The sequence below is a fragment of the Camelus ferus genome, chromosome 26 (genome assembly GCF_009834535.1).
Source record: "Camelus ferus isolate YT-003-E chromosome 26, BCGSAC_Cfer_1.0, whole genome shotgun sequence".
NCBI lineage: Eukaryota > Metazoa > Chordata > Mammalia > Artiodactyla > Camelidae > Camelus > Camelus ferus.
The window spans coordinates 24,014,027-24,032,982 of record NC_045721.1 but is presented as its reverse complement, the minus strand read 5'-3'; the positions used below and the strand labels follow the sequence as shown (position 1 = coordinate 24,032,982).

At 44.0% G+C, this 18,956-nt stretch overlaps 2 protein-coding genes across 3 annotated transcripts in view; one reads left to right on the top strand and one right to left on the bottom strand.

Annotated features, from left to right (window-relative positions):
- The window catches only part of MCPH1 (microcephalin 1), a 204,691-nt gene that overhangs the window by 104,821 nt on the left and 80,914 nt on the right, over positions 1-18,956 (top strand).
- Positions 1-18,956, bottom strand: part of ANGPT2 (angiopoietin 2) — a 51,607-nt gene that overhangs the window by 11,189 nt on the left and 21,462 nt on the right. Inside the window, exons 2-5 of one of the 2 annotated variants that reach the window (XM_006178232.3) lie at positions 13,024-13,179; positions 10,158-10,279; positions 5,437-5,669; positions 3,493-3,623 (exon numbers count right to left, since the gene is read on the bottom strand). In XM_006178232.3, coding sequence (XP_006178294.1) covers positions 3,493-3,623; positions 5,437-5,669; positions 10,158-10,279; positions 13,024-13,179 — 642 coding nt within the window. The remainder of the gene's footprint in view (positions 1-3,492; positions 3,624-5,436; positions 5,670-10,157; positions 10,280-13,023; positions 13,180-18,956) is intronic. The other variant, XM_006178234.3, reaches the window with a different exon arrangement.

The window sequence follows — 18,956 nt, the reverse complement described above, 5'->3', positions numbered from 1 at the left end:
TTTAGGACTTGAATAAGGTTTCTCTAATTCCTACTTCTGTGATGTGTCTGCTGCTACAGAGAAACTTGACTCTTGTTAACAGGCCGAAAGTCCCTGCACGCAGCTCCAAGTTGAAATCAGTTCATAAGTGATACTGCCCCTTACTTGTGTCTGGTCCACAAGACGGTCAGTACTGCTCCCTTCAGGCAGTGTGTGTGTGTGTGTCTGTCTGTCTCTCTGTCTGTCTTAAAAGCTCCATTTGGTAAACTGAATAAGGCCCACTGGCCTGAGGAGTTGGGCACACCCGTTAACGCCCGTCCCCTGAACGGCATACTGGGCGGTTCCCAGCGAGCCTGCCTTCATTCCAGGAACACTTGCTTCTTCCTGGTCAGAATCGCCCTGATGCAGTCACTGATACTTAAATCAGAGAAGGAGTTCATCCTGGTAGGGGCATCAGTCAAGACTAGGGGCTGGTGTGGGGATGGTCTGAGCCCCACCATTCTCTAGCCCATTAGGGACAAGGATAGGATCGTGAGAACGCTGTCTTAGTATTACTCTGTCCAGATGAGGAAGAAAGAGCCGAGCAGTTATAGGACTGAAATATTACGGTTAGCTGGGTCGTGACGCTTCCAGAGGAAGACAGTGTTCAAGTAGTTATCCACGTAGCCCAAAGGGACTGATGAAAAATGATGTAGTCGATCGTAGCAAGGTCCAAAAGGCAGATAATGCCCAAGACCTCACCGCGCCAATCACAGCAAACCCGAGGGCGGCAAATGCCTTGGACGCGCGTGCTCTGGCGGTGCCGGGACCTGAGATCTGGCTCCACAGCTTGGGCCTTTCAGCAAATAACGCTTGATTTACATGTCAGGCTTAAAAGCTCTGAGGCCGTGGTGAGAGGCTAAACTGCACACAGATAAACGTTAGGAGTCAGGTATTCTATGAAATTCAGGGAAGGAGACTGTTTCGTCTCTAACTAGCAAAAACGTAACCTCAAATGCTTCCAGTAAGTGCCATCTTGAAGTGTCTATCTTGTGCAGAAACCTAATGAGGTCTTCAAAAATAAACTTGACATCTTTAGGCTTCTTTTGGAAAAGATCTGCCCAAAGATCTGCCGAGCATTCTTTTCTTGAATCAGATGAAACAGGGCAGGCAAGGGTGCCTTCATCCCTCACCCACGCGGGGAGCTCGCCTGGCAGTCTCTGGGGGCAGCCGACATGTGACAACTGCCATGCACCAAGGGGACGGTAAGTCCTGAATCCTTCTCACCTGGAAACCTCTCTCCACGACTGGCACATCATGTCACGTGACAGGTGAGGAAGCCAAGACCCCACACACTTGAGCTGACTTGCTGAGAAGTGCACATTGGCAGAGTCAGGGTTTAAACCCAAGCCTGTCCGACTCTCTCGCCTTAGATCAGTCAGACTGTGAATTATGGAGTCTGAAGTCTGGGAGGGACTCCAGAGGTAACTTCACCTGGACTGTATATTTTGGAGATGAAAAAATCGAGTTTTCAAAGATTGTTGTTCCCCACTGTGTAAATGAGTTATTTTTCCTGCATATGTGTAAAAAAAACATAAATCCTAACGCCGCCAGCCGTGACCTGAGACATCAGCCCAGAGCTGTGCACTCTCATCTCCCTGCAGAACGCTGCCGTGGTAAGGCCATCGGGTGGGGACGGTGCACTGGGTTGGGGCACACGGCACTAAGTCAGGAAACACTCGCACAGCAGGATGGTGAGTGTCGCTCTGGACTTGCATCCGTGGCGTTCCCATCTTACTCAGCCCCCCCCCCCCGCCCTGTCACTGTCCCCTTACTTTCAGGCCAGGAAGAGACCAACACCTGGTGACAGACAATAGCGCACAAAAAGTTGCCGTGAAAACTGGATAGCAGAAGGGAGTGAAAGGCTTCCTATAAAGTGTGTTCGTTACCTTTTCATCTGCAACAGTCTGGGTTTTCTCTCCCCCTAATGCACTGCTTCTACGGTGCTGGGGACATTAACTGAATTTCAAGGTTGATTTAGAGCAGCATAAATGAATTAGAAAGACTTCTTTGGAAAGTATTATTTTGAATAGCACTGTATTTGTCTTTTAAATTAATAATCAAGTGTGTGTTGTTTCAAATTTCATGTCTTTAAATCCTTAATGTTTGTATCTTAAAAGTGTTGTCTTTATTACCACGTTAAATACTGAGGGCAGTTCTGAGTTCAAAGAGATAACGCTTTCAGGACCCTCTGAAATGTCCATTTTAATAGACCATTGGGTGCCTTTTCCGTTAAGTGTTTCTGTTTGTTCAGTGGGTGGCTGTTTTTACAGTTAGATGTAAACATATGTATGGACACTGAACATACCAGTCATCCAATATTAAACACTTCACACTCATTCTCATATAACGTTCCTTTACCTTATCAAACCTGTAAAAGAAGCCACATTGAGATATTCCCCTGGGAAATGACTTTTCTTTCTCATCTAAAACTGAATGTCTCCCAAAGCAACTTCGGGAGCCATGCTCCCTGAGACATCCGGGGTAACCAAGAACAACCGAGTTAGGCTGTACACTGGCTCCTCCCGATGCTGAGTTCTGGTTGCTGGTTCACTTAATGCTTAGTGATTGTGCTTACATCTTGAAGTAACAAATCTCTGAGGTCACAAATCTCTGATGATGTGATGTGAGTCTTCCAGCCCATCAGATGGGGTCAGAATACCCCACCCCAGCAGGTCCATGGGCCGGAACTGTCTCCATAACCACACGTCCTTGGCCTTGGGTGCTGTGACAGCCTTGGCACTGATGGTGCAGAAGCACTAGGGAGTGACATGACCAGACCCCTAGAGTGAACCAAGGAAACGGCACCAGCCGTGCTGGGGTCACTGTGTGCTTCAGTCATAGGCTTGCAACTGGGGTGAAAAAGCCAATTTCACTTCAGGATGTCTCTGACAATGCAGTAAATATTATTCATTTTATTAAACCTCTACTGCTGAGTGCATGTCTTTCATATTCTGTCTGATGAAGTGGGAGATGTGTGTCAATCACTTCTGCACTTCAGAGTGCCATGGTCATCTCAGAGAAACGTGTGTGTGATTGGTTTAGTTGCCAGCTGAATGAGCCTTTTTTGTGGGAGGGTGGATGGATGGAATCCCATTGTTACTTGAAATAACGATTGAAAGATAAACTCTGCTTATTTGAACTCTGGTATCTGGAAGATATTTTCTTTAAGATGAATGAAGTGAGTCTGACACTTCAAGGCAAACAACTGTCAGGATGCACGATCAAGCCAAATGCAAGGGGAATACAAGCAGATTACCTTCTGCACAGGACAGGGACGTGATAAGACAGCTCTGCCTACATCGTTACTTTGCGTCGTCAGTGTCCTGTGCACAGTGGTTGGACTCGGAGCCCTCGGCCGGTCCTCTGTGTGGGGTCAGTGTGCCTCGCTCTGCTTGAGTGAAGCTGGAAGCCGCGGGGGCGTGTGAACGAGCGGCTCCTCCGCTGAGCCAGGGAGGTGGCTGGGAGCCTTACCTTTTTCTCTTCGGTGGAGTTCGGGAACCTGAGTGCGTAGACGCCACTGGTTGTCAGTCCCGCTTTGAACGCGTCCGCGCAGTCTCGGAAGATGATTTGTTCTTCCTTAGCAACCAGGGAGTTCTTAGCTGCTTTTTAAAAATAGGAAAGCTTTTAAAGGGAGTTCATGAAAAGAAAGGTTTATTATTTCGAGATGCAGCTATTTGGTAAGTCTTATTACATTTGAATTCTTACAGTAAGTAAAAGAGATGCAGAAAAAGCTACTCTTTCAGCCTATTTCATCATAATTCTCAAAGACTGGTTGCCAATTATCCATGGTTCCTTCTTTCTCTCATCAACTGTATGTAATGCAAGCACTTCACAATCAGGCAAAATAAAATAATACTTCTAAAAAAAAATCTTCCATCTTGAGTAGACTCAGATAAAGCTCCTACGGAAGAATGAAAGAGAACTTACTGGAAACAGTGTTCGCTCAACAAAGACTGCACCTGTGGCCCACTAGCCACTACCCTACGGAGGCCGTGGTGTGTAGTTTCCTTTCTTTTTGTGTATGTGAGGCCAAGTCTTTATACATTTTTGTAGACTGTTGGGCGAAGACATTTGGCATTCTTTGGAATTTTAGCGACTGTCTCCTAATAGCTCGTGTTGAAGAGGAACCTGACATTCATTTATGTGTCTTTGAAACTCTTCCTTTAAGTCTAAAAAGTCTAGGACTGAAATTCTTTCCAGTTCTGCTCTCAGCATTTAGATTTCCCAATCCCTTTTTTGCCACATTAAAAAAAAATGTATTTTTGCAGGTATTAATTTCTATTTCATTCTAGAGGCCCACGGAGGTCTAGGTCTCTGGTGGGGTGTGGGAGGCACACGGGGCGGGGCCTCCGCTGCTGCTCTGCCCCCGCCCCACCCCCACACGCCTATTTTCTGCCTGGCTCTGAGCCACGTGATTTTCTCTGCTCCTCAAAGCTCACCCTTCACACTGTCTTGGTTCCACCAGGCGCCAGATGATTGTCTTTGCCTTTTCTATGAATGTGAAAAAAAGTATATATGATTTTTCTAAATTACAGGAGTGAAACTCTAGCTGGAAGGCACATGCTGCAACCTGGCACCTGGCGTGACACCTTACACTTGGCATCAAGATTATGCCGCTGTTTTTGTTTGTTTGCTTCCTTGTTTAAGTAGAACCCTTGTTTACGTGTCTCTGTTATTAACGCCAGGATGACTGCGACTCAAGGGAAACGCGAGAGCGTATTTCTTACGGAAGGGAAGGATGTCGCTACATCATTCCTGTGTAAAGTACATCTGCGTCCAGAGAATACAGTGGAAAGGGCATGATGAGACAGACCATCGTAAGGACAAGACCCAGTGTTTAAGAGTGAAAACACCACGCAGGTTGTGTATCCCGTCTGTAATTAATGACTGAGGAGGCATCCCTTCTTCCCTCGGATACCTAAGAGAAGCTGAAAGGTGAAACAGGAATAAGGAAGGCGAGATGCAGTTGAGGATGTGGTGAGAGAAACTGGCATTTCTTGGGTGCCCGTTTAATGCCAGTTACTGCAAATAGTATCTCATTTAATCTTCACAACAACCCTGTGGGCCTAGTGATGTTTTTCCCACTTGAAAAATAAAATGGTCCACTGTGGCTTAGTAACTTGCCCAGCCCCATACATCTAGTTAATGATGGAACTAACTCACAGTAGGCTCTTCGAGCCCATGAGTCAAAATGTGTTTGGGGTGTTTTGCCTCATAATAGTATAATATAAACTTCCCTCCCCGCTTCCTCCTTTTTAATTGGTTCCATATTGAGACCCTGGAAAAATTTCATATGAATTATGGAAGAGAAATAGTGCCTTTTCTGAAGGGTGAGGATCTTCTTAGCATTACGAAAGTGTCGTCGACTAGCAGCAATTAAAACTGAAGAGAAAATTACCTATAAACTCTACTTACAGTTTGATGTCGATATCATGGTCAATAAATTATGAACTGTCTCCATCAGCTCGTGCTGCTGCTTTTGGAGGACTGAATTATTCACCGTGGCGGTCACCAGTTGTTTCTCTAGTTCTTCAATGATGGAATTTTGCTTGGACACCAACACCTGGAGCTCATCTTTCTCTTCTTTTATCGACTGAAGTTGAACTATGTGCTTATCTTCCATATCCAGTACTTTCTTTTCCAGGAAACTTGTAAAGGGAAATGATGGTTGGTTAGCAGACGGTTTTCTAAGTCCGCTCAAAGGCACATGCTTTGTAAACACTTGCGAAATCCTTATACAGTTGTTTATATTTTTAAAATTTCTAGTTGACCACGGCACCATAAGGCATCCTTTATGATGTTAAAAGAGTTACAAAGTAACACATTGTTGCCACCGCCCTGCAGAAGCTCTGGAACTTGCTGAGAAGACTAGACAGGTGACACAGCTGTTACTTAGACATGAGGGGAAAATACCCCGGTGACAATGTAAGCTGCATGATTAGAAGCTGCCACATGCAGGGCGTTTGAAGACCATGGTTTCCCTACAGGGGACTGTGGACAATGAGGCGGTGCCTCTGGTGTTGGGGACACCTGTGGGTCCCTGGGGAGAGCCCGGGGCTGAGCACCTGGCCTCTACACATGACCACCTGTGTCTCCTCGCTGGATCTCAGTGTATCTCTATCCTAATGAAAGTCCGCCTTTCATTAGAAGTAAATCTCTATCTAAAATGAAGGCATGAGATTAGATGACTATCTCTGAGACCCCTTCTAGTCATAATCCGTGCGTCTGTTACTCCTTTTTTGGGGCAGTAGCATTTTCTGAGCCTGGAAACATTACTCAGCCAAGGGGCTGTCTACCCACTGTAGGTCTTAACCTAGAAGCGTTAACAATCAGTACTAGCAATTATTATTAGAAATTAGAAGTTATTAGAAAATTATTAGTTGCGGCTTTTAAATTTATCCCAGCCCAGCAGCCATTGTCAACCAGCCATTGTGTATGACAGTAAGTATCCTGCCAAAGTCTCAAGTCGAGAAATGAGTGCAATGCAGTCATTTGCTTTCGACTTTCATCAACTCTACCACATCCATTTTTCAACTATTACTTCTTGTTATTTTTCTTGTCAACCTACTTATTTTTTTAACTTGTATATCATTTTCATTAATTTGAAAACCAAGATGATTTACCATAAGCAAAAGATAACCTAAAAATAAATGCATAACATTTTTGTTTTCTACCTAAAATCATCTCTAGTACCATCAGTGTACAGGCAGTACTCTTTGGAAATGCTCCTACAATGCTTGACAAGTAAAGGGAAATATACAGGGATTTTTAAGCCACTAGTCTATGCCACCTTCAAAGTGATGTTGCTGAAACTTGTTATCCTACCAATCTTCTGTTGTCTGCAATATTCTCTGGAGAGACATAAAAGATATAATGATCCCACGGCTGAGAGTGTGAATGAGGGTGCGAACACTCTTGGGGCAGATATTTAAAAAGAAAAAAACACATTAATTTCTTTCTCCCAAACCTGTACCAGTATAACCTAGAGGGCAGTCACATCCTGACTGAAAAGATTTAATCTTAAGATTAAATGTAAGCAGGGACTGAAGAGTGCAGCCCAGCCTCCGGTCATCCCAGACCAGGCTGGCTGTGCGCAGCGCCGCGTAATGAGCCAGCCACACTAGCATGGTGAGGAGTCTCAGAGATCAGGTTCCATGGCAGCGTTTTGAAAAATACACGTTGGGACCCACTACTGGCTTGTGGAATCAATTTAGTGAGTTGAAATCAGCATTTCTTAGTGGAAGGACATTAAACAAATGGGATAAAACAGATGAGAATACAGTGTAAATTCACGGCAAGAGCTTGGCCAGTGTAGCCAGTGCCGTGGTCAGGAGTGAGGGCGGGTGGAGGGAGGAAGTGGGGGTGCCTGCATTGCCTGGCGTGTTGTGTTAGCAGCTTATTTGATTTACTGATACAGGATGCTGTGTTTGATCATCACCTGAGAAGCTGGACTTGGGTGTGGCTTAACTTTATGTTAACATAATTCATGGTCCATTGAGAAGTGTGGGGAAATACTCCTTTTGGCAGAAATATCAAGGATGAATCATGTTTCTTTCATAAGTTTTTATTGCCTCTCTTCAGAAGGGGACAGTGTCAATGACAGTACTTAGCAACAACAATAACCACTATAACAGTAATCACAATTTCAGTTGAACTGATACAAGCAGCCCCTAACTTAATCAAAAGAAGAATAACATGAAAAAATGCATAGTAATTTTCATCTTCAGCTGGTGAATCTAAACGTGTTATAGTGGTGACTGAAACTGTTTCAGGAAGAAAGCAGTTTCACTTTGGGGGAATTATTGAAGATAATTTAAAATATGGTTTGTCGAATGTGCAATGCACTCACGTATTTTTGTTCTTGCAAATGACAAAGGCTAGTCACAATTAAGACACCTGAAAACACAGTCTGCCAAACTCGTTGAAAGTTGTAAACTCATCAACACAGTTTTCTTATTTATTTACAGTTGTTGATGAAAAAACATTATTATTACCATATTATTTCATGTTTGTGACAAAAGAGAACGTGATTTCTACAGCTGCTGAGCAGATTTTTCTTCCTATAGGTACAGGTTTGTTACATACGGTTTTTATAAGTCAGCTGATAAAAGTCACACCTTTCAGTACCCCTACTAGGGCGAGTCATTCGGAAACAGCTCTTATGTGACCCCAGTCTGAGTCAGGTGCCTGCATGCAGTCCAGTTGTGGAGCTGTGCTGTTGCAAGTCACGTAGGACTTCAGTTCGTTAGATATGTTTGACATGGTGGTTTTATGGAGAAAATATTGTGAAGTTTAAATATAATGTCATACAAACTGGATTTGAATTATTGGAAAAGCACATTATTGGTCAAATGCAAATTAACCTGAGAAAAATCGTGGAGGATTAAAAAAAAACATGTGAAGGCTCAGGAAACAGGGCAGGTTTCCATGTGGCTGGAGTTACTATTTTAAACATTGTAAAGCTTTAACATAGAAAAGAATCTCACCAAATCATGGATGATCAAAAAATATAGTAAAAGTTGTCAATTGTTTTTCACAGCAATTCAAGCTGACTTTGTGTAAGAAGGTTTGCATATTGTGGTAAATGAAAATATTAAGCAGTGTGTCTGAACTTGGGAAGAAGATGCACACTTTTCTAGGCAAAAGGCAATACGATTTGACAAATATTTACAAAGGTGGTGTCTGGGTCACATAATCGACGTGTGTAAATGGTAGTGTTAGCATCGTAGCGTACTAAATTAGAAACTTAAGGGGGGGAGGGTATAGCTCAAGTGGTAGAGCACATGCTCAGCACGCATGAGGTCCTGAGTTCAATCCCCACTACCTCCTCTAAGAATCAATAGATACTAAATAAACCTAATTACGTCCCCCCACCAAAAAAATAAGTAAACTTTATTTAAAAAAAAAAGAAAAGAAAAGGAAAGAAACTTGAGGCAGGAACCATGTTCAGTACCAGAGCATCCCAGCATAGCTGCAGCCTGCTGTAGACAACACTGAATAAGGCCATTTTAACAAACGAAATTAGAGAGATTGTTATATCTCAATGATTGGTTTCAGACTTTTAATTTATTCCTTTTTAGACGAGAAGAATTGAAACATTAAAGAAAAATATTTGGATTAAAAATGTACTTGTTTTTCAAAACCCTCAATCAATAATGAGTTGAACTTGTTACCCAAAGAACAAAAAGAATTATTTCAGCTTAGTTCTTGATTAACAAGAAAGAATGATTTTAAGACAGTAAACTTATTGTCATTTTTTGTTAAGAATGAAGAATCATTTGTAAGGGGAGGGTATAACTCAGTGGTGGAGTGCATGCCTAGCATGCACAAGGTCCTGGGTTCAAATCCCCAGTAACTCCATTGAAATAAATAAATAAATAAATAAACCTAATTACCACCCCCCAAAGGAATTATTTAATTGTGACATGGAGTGTATTCCCTGACCATCCCCAAGTCACACATGCATGTCTTGAACAGGAACAAGGAAATAAGCACACCTGACATGCGAATATGATTATCCTCATATATGTCCCCTCCCCCCGGAATAAACCTATGAAAACAGTCCCACTGATCATAATCTTTGATATTCTGTTGCTTTTCTTAGGATTTTTAAAAACCTTACTTAATATACTCACATTCAATATTAACTTTGTTTTTACTTTATCATATGCTGTAAGAGTAAACATTGCATTATGAAACGTGCAGTGGTTTACCATAAAGTGTAGTCTTCCTGCCGTAGACCACTTGGCATTGGAGTAAACTGAGGCCTCAGAGGCAAAGGCACTCAGTGGGGTTCATACCGAGATGCCTTGGGCAGCGTGGCTGTTACAACCACAACCCTGGCAGTCGTTTTCCAGAGATTCATCCATAATATTGAGGTGGGGTTTGGAGGATTAGTGTAAGAGACTCTTTAAGGGATGGGGTGGGGGCAGGACAGAGGTGGAACAAGATGAGAAGGTGATGCCTCCTCGGTGTCTTTCTCCCAGCTCTCCCTCCCCTTTCCCCCTCAAGGTTCTTGTGCATTAAGAAACACAGCATTTTGAAAGCCACGCTTATGATTAACAGTCAAATGAAATAGGCTTTCGTATCTAGAAAGTATATGCTTCTGGATTATATATTTTTTGTACTTTTATTACCTGTTCTTATCTTGCAGTTTGTTTATTTCACTGGTCTGATCCAAAATCTGTTTTTCCAACTTGTTTGTAGACAGGGAATGTTCCAAAAGCTGGAGTTCAAGTCTTGTGGTCTGATTTAATACCTGAATGTAACAAAACAAAATTCCTCTGTATTAATTATTGTTTAAATTAGATGTTAAGTTCCTAAATTATAGGAAAACATAACTGAAACGTTATTTATTTACCCAAGTGGCTTATTTTGGCTTATTTTTCACTTTCAGAACAGGCTTGTGTCAGAACAGGATTACATCAGAGTGTGTTAAACACTTTTTCACCGTGTCTTTGTTTCGGAAGGTGTATGATAGTTCTGGACAGTGGTGTTTGTGTCAAATAATATGATGTTCTTGTTCTGCCACATTTTGTCATTTCTTTTCCACAGTGAGATAAGTGGGAGTATAAAACGGTCACATTTAATGTCAGAAATTGTTGATAAGCGAAATGAGGCTTTTCCTCTGCTCAAAACAAAATGCTGTTCTCACATTTGTTTGTCAGTCAACAAAGTATTTAGAAGTCACATTGCCATCTGTAAAAATGTGGCTTGTTTTCAGCCTGGCATTTCCTGGTTTGTATTCACTTGTTTAGTCTTCTTTTTCCTCTTTTCCTTTTCTCTTTTTCCTATTTTGAAGCTCCTGACAGCCCCTCCGGAAACGGTCACATGGATGTGAGGTGGGAGCTGGGTTTTGCTCTGTGGCCGCTTGTGACACATTGTGTGGCTGTTCCCATTGTGTCTGAACAGCGTAAAGAATGGACTCTCTCGTGTTTGGCCGCCTTCTAGCAGGAAGAGCCCATTACTCACATCCTCTGGGTCGCGGCTACTCAGGATGTGACGCCACGTGTAAGCGTGAGGCAGAGTTGTTGCCCAGGAATGAGGGTCCTTGAAGGAAGCATTGTTTGCCGGGTCTGGGTCATTCCTGCAAGCCGGCCCTGCCCCCGTGCAGGGCAGGGCAGCGCTGGATGCCCTCAGACTGTGAACGCCCTCCTGGGAATGAGCAGGGCCACTGGCCAACCTGAGGGCAGGCTTTTAATAGTAAGACCTGGAATGCAGGTTTGCTGCAGCTTCTTTGGGCCCAAACATTCTATGTTGGTTTCAGATAAAAGGAACTGGAAACTCGACCTTTTCTTTAAGGACTGTAAAAAGTACAACAGGGGAGAGAGGGGGGATGGTGTGTGGGTCCCGACTGACCCAGGACCCACTGCGGTGTTTTTCCTTCACTTTTCTGAAGGCCTCCAGCTGCAGGTGACTGTCTAAATTATCCAGGTCACGTGGTCGTCGGTTGCCTGTAAGATCTCAGGCCTCCGACTATCCCTCATGGTCCAGTTGAAGAGTTTGTCACTCGGACAGGCTAGAACTTTGACAGGCTAGAAGAACTTTCTAGCTGGAAATTTTCCCATTTGGATTTAAGCCTGTTTCACACAGAGCTTGCTCAGCAGATGCGACGAGTGAGTTGGTACGGAGTTCCGTCCCTTGGTGGCCTTGCTTAGACTCGAGCGTCTTAATGTGCTGGGGTGAGCCCTATAGGGTCCGGTCTTGCCAGCTACCTTCCTGTTTTCCTGTTTTCCTGGATCTTGTGATATCTGGTTTTGCAATGGTTTTTTTTTTTCCTTAATCATGTGACCCCACAAAATCTCATTAAATGCTAATAAGTCTGACATACAGGATGGCAAAGATTCACACCATTGTTCTGTATCTTATCCATTTTTGCTTCTCTTATCTGAAGCAGAGGCAATGTGATACTTTTTTTTTTTTTTGGAAGAGCTTGATTGCTCAGTTTTACTATCAAAAGGTGGGAATGTCACCTAGACATCACTAATTTATTTTAATAATTGATAGTGGATATATTGATACACTTACTTTTAGATTTTTGTGTCTTTTCAGCTTTTTGGATTTTACTGCCTCTTGGGATTACAATTTTCAGTAACTTGTGATCCACTGTGTGAAATATTTATTTTTCCTAAGCTGTTCTGCTGTTGTGGAAAGGTGCAGTAAACAAATAACTTCTTATTTTACCCTCAGATCAGAGTCTTCCCTCCCACCTCCCTCCCCTGCTGTTTCTCTGCCTCACCGGGCGGTTCGCCGGGAGGTGGTAGGAGAAACGCTGGGCCCTTCCCCACGCGGGCTTCTCTCAGCCGGAAGGCTCGGGCCTTCTCCCACCTCCCTTCCCCTCCTGGCTGACACTTGGCATTGCTCGGTCCTTTAGCTTGAGTAGCGAAGTGGAATTGTGTGTCATGGGAGTCGTTTACGATTAAATCTACTTTTGGGGGGAGCATTATGTATAACTCAGAGCAGTATGACGTATAACTTCATAAGCCTATAAAAAAAGCCAGGGTTAGGAACCAGAAAGCTGATTCACCGATGATGAGGCTTGAACTTGGCGCATCTCCGTAAATCGCTCCAACGGCACTCTTTCCCCACCTGGGCTCCTCTTACCAGGTTTTGTGTCATTCAGCGTAGCTCTGGGTGAATTTTGTTTTAATGGTTTACTGTTATTCTTCTAATGTTTTCATATTTCATTTTCTTCTTTCCTACTACTATTCATCGATAGCTTATAGAATCTTAAAGCTAAAAGGGAACTTGGCAGTCAGTCCAGCCAACTCCCCATTTTATGGTTAAAACCCCAGAGGCCCAGGGAAGCCGAGTGCTTTGCTTCGATTCATTCATCCAGTTAGTCCTGATTTTAGATTTCTCTCTGGGTGCAGATTCTTAACTTCTTGTCAGTACATCCTTTTTTCCCCTCCTCTACTCAAGCTTGCTTTGCTTTCCCATCGTCTCACCAGTAGCCGTGCAGCACGATGCTGTGCTGCTGCACGTCTGGCTGTCACGACCCACCTGAGCTTCAACATCGGTTAACTTCCGGGTTTGCTCTGCTGTTTGGTTTAGTAGGTTGGTTCCTATTTCTATCATCACGGCAGTCTGGTTCTGCACCGCGTTCTGCTGTATCTCTACCATTTCTTTCTTCATGTTGTCCTGGATGTAGTTCTCAAGCTAGAAAAGAACAGGCATCAGAAAGACAGTCATTAGTCGAATGATCAGAAACCTCATTCCTAATTCGTTTTCCTGTCTTTTAAAACATCTGTTGAAAGACTCATGCCTTGCTCTGATTTTGGAATCTTGCTGGATTTTTTTTTTTTAATCACAAGCAGTAAAATACAGTGTGACTTGACGTTAACTCGGAGTCTGGCAGCCCAGTAACATCACATGTGGAAGATAACTGTTTAGATTCCTGGAAGTCCGCACCGTGGCCGGCAAGGGGCCGCAGCTCAGAGGTGGGCAGATGGCTGTGCAGTCCAGCAGGCAGGACCGCAGGGACTCTGCTGAGTGGCTCAGCATTTCACATGCCAGGCAGGACTGCTGCTTCTCCCGCCAGTCACTGCGGACCGTGGGCATGCCAGCTCGTCTTAATTCACTTAAGCACAAGAGCATCGCGAGGCTCACTTCGCTGCCTAGGTCTTTGGCAGTAGAATTATGTAATTACACACAAATGCAGGCCAGCCAGGTGTGGAAAGAGCACGTGGGCTTCAGCCAGGCACACTGCTCCGTCTTCCTTGGACTCTGAGCAAGTTGCTCAACTTTGGGAGCCACAGTCCTCATATGTAAGGCGTGTTTCTGTTTGGTCAGGCGTGCTTAAGGATTAATTAAGCTTTGCGTTTAAAGTCATTGTGCACGCACAACTTTGGGTATTTAAAATTTAATTTCCTTTCTTTGTTTTTCTTAATGGCCCAGCAGTGGGACCACAAGCCCCTTCATTGGTCTGAATTGTAAGGTCATGAGGGCAGAAACCCTGTTTTTATTTCTTTTTCACATAGTTAGGACTCAAAAATTTTTTAAGTTTAATAATTGAGATTATAAAACTGCTTTTTTTAAAAGAAAAACCTGCCCATAGTGCCTTTCTTTAAAACTTGTCCTTCTCTGCAAAGAAACCATTCATAGAGCCAGTCTTCAAACTTAATTTCTCCTGAAATGTTAACCGTTGAGTGATTCTGTGCTTCTGCCTGTAAGAGTAAGGAAATGGGATGGGAAGGGCGGGGCTTCTCCCTGGGAGTCCCAGGGCTTCCTTGTTGGCGCAGTTTGCACACCGCGTCTTGAGTGGTGGTGTGAGGCCTTACGGTTAGTGTGGGAGCGGAGTTCCTGCTGCTGTGATGGACTCCGCCCCTTGGGCTGGTGTGTTCCTCCCGGCTGGTTACCTTGATGGTTCACGGTCGCTCGTGGCCTCCCTTGTTTGGGGCAGATCAAATGTAGCATGAAACCTGACAATTACTAGACCTCTGATCATTTGTAAAGTCTTACAGTTGAAGCCTTTGGTTCTCAATGTGAGTCAAAATAGATTAGATCACTGGTTAAAAAAAAAGCTCAGGTGCTATTATTTGGCATTCCAACAACCACCCCTAATGCGGACTGCATGAAACCTGAGATGTGATACCCTTGTTAACCTTTGTTAACTAGCTTGCCCTTTATTCCTTGATTCATTCTTTCCTTTCCCCCACCTTTTACAAATTGTAGCTTTTCTAATTTAAATACATGATTTAAGAGCACTCACAGATAGAAGTTTGTCATTTCCCCTCCCTCCTGCTCCCCCCGCCCCGCCCCCTCACTCTGTCTCACTCTCACTTTCTCATTACCATGGGAGTCATGGAATTCTTGAGGTTAAAGTTAAAGCTGTGTAAGTCATCCAGAAGAGTTGTCTGAGTTAGTCTTAACACCCAGCAAAGATAATATTTAGAAAGAATTATTCTGGGAAGTTTGGAACAAGTAAAGATAGACTCAAGCTGGAGTTTGGTTTAAGTCCATACTCTGAAGTAATAATTTACAAACTGGTATAAATGAGCCTTAATCTTCTTATTGATTTCAGTGCTTAAGAGCTAAATAAAAACATTTCTGTCTTTTGTTGCCCTGAATCACTTCACTAGAGGAGAAGATGAATCCTTAACCATCCCCCACCCTGATTCCAGAATGCTGAGTCAGTGTGGTTACCTCCGTGGAGAGCCACGAGAGGACTGTTTGTAATCTGACATTTTAAGGTCAAGTTCCAATTTAAAATTAGACCCAGGAACTTTAAAAGGCATAAAAGACCTGATTTTTAAAAATAAAATTTCTTAACTTTACGGCCATATCTTTCTCTAAGCTTGAGAACGACAGAATACAAAATGCTTTTTAAGTCTCACTATTTTTCAGCTTTTCAGGATGACCAAGCATGTGTGTAAGGTGTATGTGGTTAATCTTACACTGAAGCAAATTATAGATCTCTGTATACATGCGATGTGTGCATCTAGATATTATATATCTAGTAGACACATGTATAGTTTCTATATACAATGTAACTAAATAAAGTGAAATTCTGTGTGATCTGACCCAACGGCTAACTGATTGAAGTCTCTAGGAGAGAAGTGAAACAGAAACAGGAATATCAAGTATCAGGATTTTGTGTTGATTCTCAGCAAGATTTGTCCTTTCAGACTGGAAGGAGCGAAAGGGAATTAAGGTTTTAAGAGATGTGGGTGGTAGCGTAGTCGAGTGCCCTTTCAGAACAGAGAAGGATGTGCGTAGCGCCCGAAACAGTCACAGCGGTAACAGCCACAGTGACGACAGCTGATGCTTGTGGCTTCCGCGCCTCAGCCACCGTGGTCCTCTCCCTCTGGGGACCCCACGTGCCTAGCATCACGAGGGTGCGCGCACTTCTGGGCTGGGGGCCCCAGGCGCACTGGCGTTCACCCAGAGGCCACGCCCACTTCCTGCCTTTCAACAGCCAAGAGTGGTCCATCCCAAAGTTGCTGTGAGTGTGCGATTTCCAAGGTCCTGGGTTCCTTAAAAAAACAGACCACCTAAAAAACAGATAGACCACCTACTACACAGTTGAGGGAGGGGAGGGGACCAGACCTGAAGATAAGCAGTGCCAGTCTCATCTCCTGGGAGCATCATGACAGAGTCCTTTTCTCTCCCAGGACTAGTAGTAATTTTTAAGAGAAAGACTCCGGACATTCATTACATAGTATAAAAATGAACATTTTCCAAGTGAGGATTTCCCGTTTAATGCAGCCTTTCCCTAAATCACTGCATGTCAAGGAACATAAGACCAAACCTGGAAATGAAGATGGTTCAGCTGCTCCACATGGGAAGAGGTGCCCTAAAATCTCTGTCTCTTGACCTTGACTAATTAGTTCTTTCCCAGTTTATTACCCAGAAGGTCTTTCTGTTCACTATCTTGTGTCTTTATGGTCTGTGACTGAAACCCAGGAATACAGAAATCTGCCCAGTGAAATTTCATTCCAGTGTAAGGAAGTCTTAGTAGAAGAAGAAACACGTGGCAAATAAGATCTTTCCTCCTGTGGGCAGCGCCCTGCTCCCAAATGCTTCCCTTCTGGCTGTTTGCACTTAGCAGCTCTTATCTAAACTGTTCCAGGACACTTGAACCTCCCGAGGGAGGGGTGTGGTTCTTTCCCTTTTCACAAGGGTGGCTTCACTACTCATGCTTCGCAGGAACGTTTGACGTTGCCTCCAGGTCTGAAGATGATTAGGCAGTGATTCTGATTTGTGGGTCCAAGTGCCTGGGAAAGGCTCCCATGACAAGTCTGAAAGGACCATGTGGACGTTCGTTTTGTCCTTGTCTTAATTGATGGTCCAAGCGCTCTTCTAAGTGTGGGTCCTTGAGCTGTTTCTCTTTCCTTGGGATTCAAATGACTCATCCAAACTTAAAGTAACATTTTAAGGCCATCGCTGTGATTATAGTTACATAGATCCTTGCTTGGTATTATTTTGATTTGCTTAAAAAAAGAATTACACCCTAAACACCATCTTTAAAAGTTATCAACACAGCAAAACTCAAGTAACAGAAGAAAATATTTTAACACAACATAGACATATATATGTGTGTATATATATATATATATTTTATGTAAAATATATCCTGAAGTTTTCCTTGCTCCCCCAGCATTTGAAACGAAGTTTCTTATTACTCCCCCAGCATCTGGAAAAATCACATTTGACAGGAAAAATAAGTCAATTTGCGAAGCAACTATGGCAGATTGATTACATGCTGAAATGTTTCCCTGGCTATCTTCCTTCTCAGCAAGATTATCATCATTATTTTTTGTACCAAAAAGAAAGTAATCTTGAAATTGGCTGGGGGAAGGAAAACATAGATAGAGCCGGACAACCATCCCTAACTTGGAGATTCTGATGCTGGTCCCTTACCAACCATACAGATCCTGGCTCAAAGATCGCTTCTCCTTAAACAGAGCTCCATGTCCCGAGGCCAAACTAGTTTTTGTCCATCTGAATGCCCCAGTTTCCATAGGAAATTAACAGACAACTTGAGGTTTCACTGGAAATGTACTCTCTAACATTTCAGTCTAGAAACGAAATATTATAACTGTTCTCTCTTTCACCCACACACCCCTAAAAGGATGTGTTTTCCTACCTCCGTCACCCCTCCAGCTTGATCCCTTCTTCCCACCCAAGCCTCCCCCCAACCCACTTCCCATCTTCTAGATTGTCACGGAGCCCCCACCTGCTCCACCTCCGTCCCACCTGAGTGGCGGCCCTCAGAGCAAGCTTGACAAGCCTGCACAGTGGCCGTGAGATGAAGGGCAGGTTGTCTGGTGGGCCCTGGGTTCCCTCCCTGACCTGTGCTCTGTCATCCCCTTGCCTCACTTCCTGGACACTGCTGCCTCCCAGGTGTCCCTGGCCACCGAGGCCGCTTCACCCCTCGGGCCTCTGTCTGCCTCTGCTTTGCCTTCCCCTCCTGCAGCCAGGCCCTACACCACTGTGTGGTCACCTCAGATAGGCTGCCTTGTGTGTGACAATTCAATGTCAAGATATTTTGTTTTTGTCTATTGATTTTTAAATCTAAAATACTACAGGGTTATGTTCTCATTTGCTTGGGATATGGAAATTCCACTTTCCAGCCATACGCCCTAGAAACAATGAGCAAAACATTTGCTCCTGAAATTAGTTGGAAAGCTTGAATGCAAGGTTATTAAATCGAGGGATATTGTGTCTGGAAGGGCTTGTGACCTAATGCTCCTGGTTCCCTGTCATGAGGAAACTGAAACATCTTCAGGGTCTTCAGAAAAGTGGTAAAACGGCTTTCCTCCCCCTCCTCGTAATGTTTTGTTTGGTTTTGGTTTTTAATCCAGAGGTTTCACTGCCCAAGCAGTTGTGTCTCCAGCAGTGTCTCAGGGGCGATGCAGAGGTTACAGGGGGAAAGGTGTGCAGGGCCGGAGGCTGAGGGCACCACCTGTGCGCTGGAGGTGATGTTCAGATGCCCCGTGAGCTGGGGAGTCCCTCCGTTTCCTCTCTGTGCTGAGGCCTTGCCTGAATTCGCACATCCAGAAAAGCCCACATCAGAGCCATTTGCCTTCCACCAACTCCGTAATTTGGGCCTTTTCTGTCCTCGTCCAAGTCTGGGGGACAGGCCGTCAGGGTAAGCGTGGCTCTGCCAGCACAGCTGTTGTGGTTAATAAGCAAATCCATTTCCATCCACGGTGACTGCGTGGACCTCCACCCCCCACCAACCCGCACACGTGGGATCTTTCAAGTAATTCCGATAACTCATTTTTTCTGGCCTGCTTTTCACTTTTTTCTATTAACCGTGTATGAGCGACATTCTGTTATCTGATTCCGGGTCTCGATAACCCGGCTCCTGTTTTCAGTAGTATAAACAGACGAGCCCAGTGCTGACTAGTAACCTGAAGACTCGACTGGGGACAGTTGGTGCCAGACTGAAGTTAATACCTGTCCCCTCCTCCTGTGACAAACGAAATTTT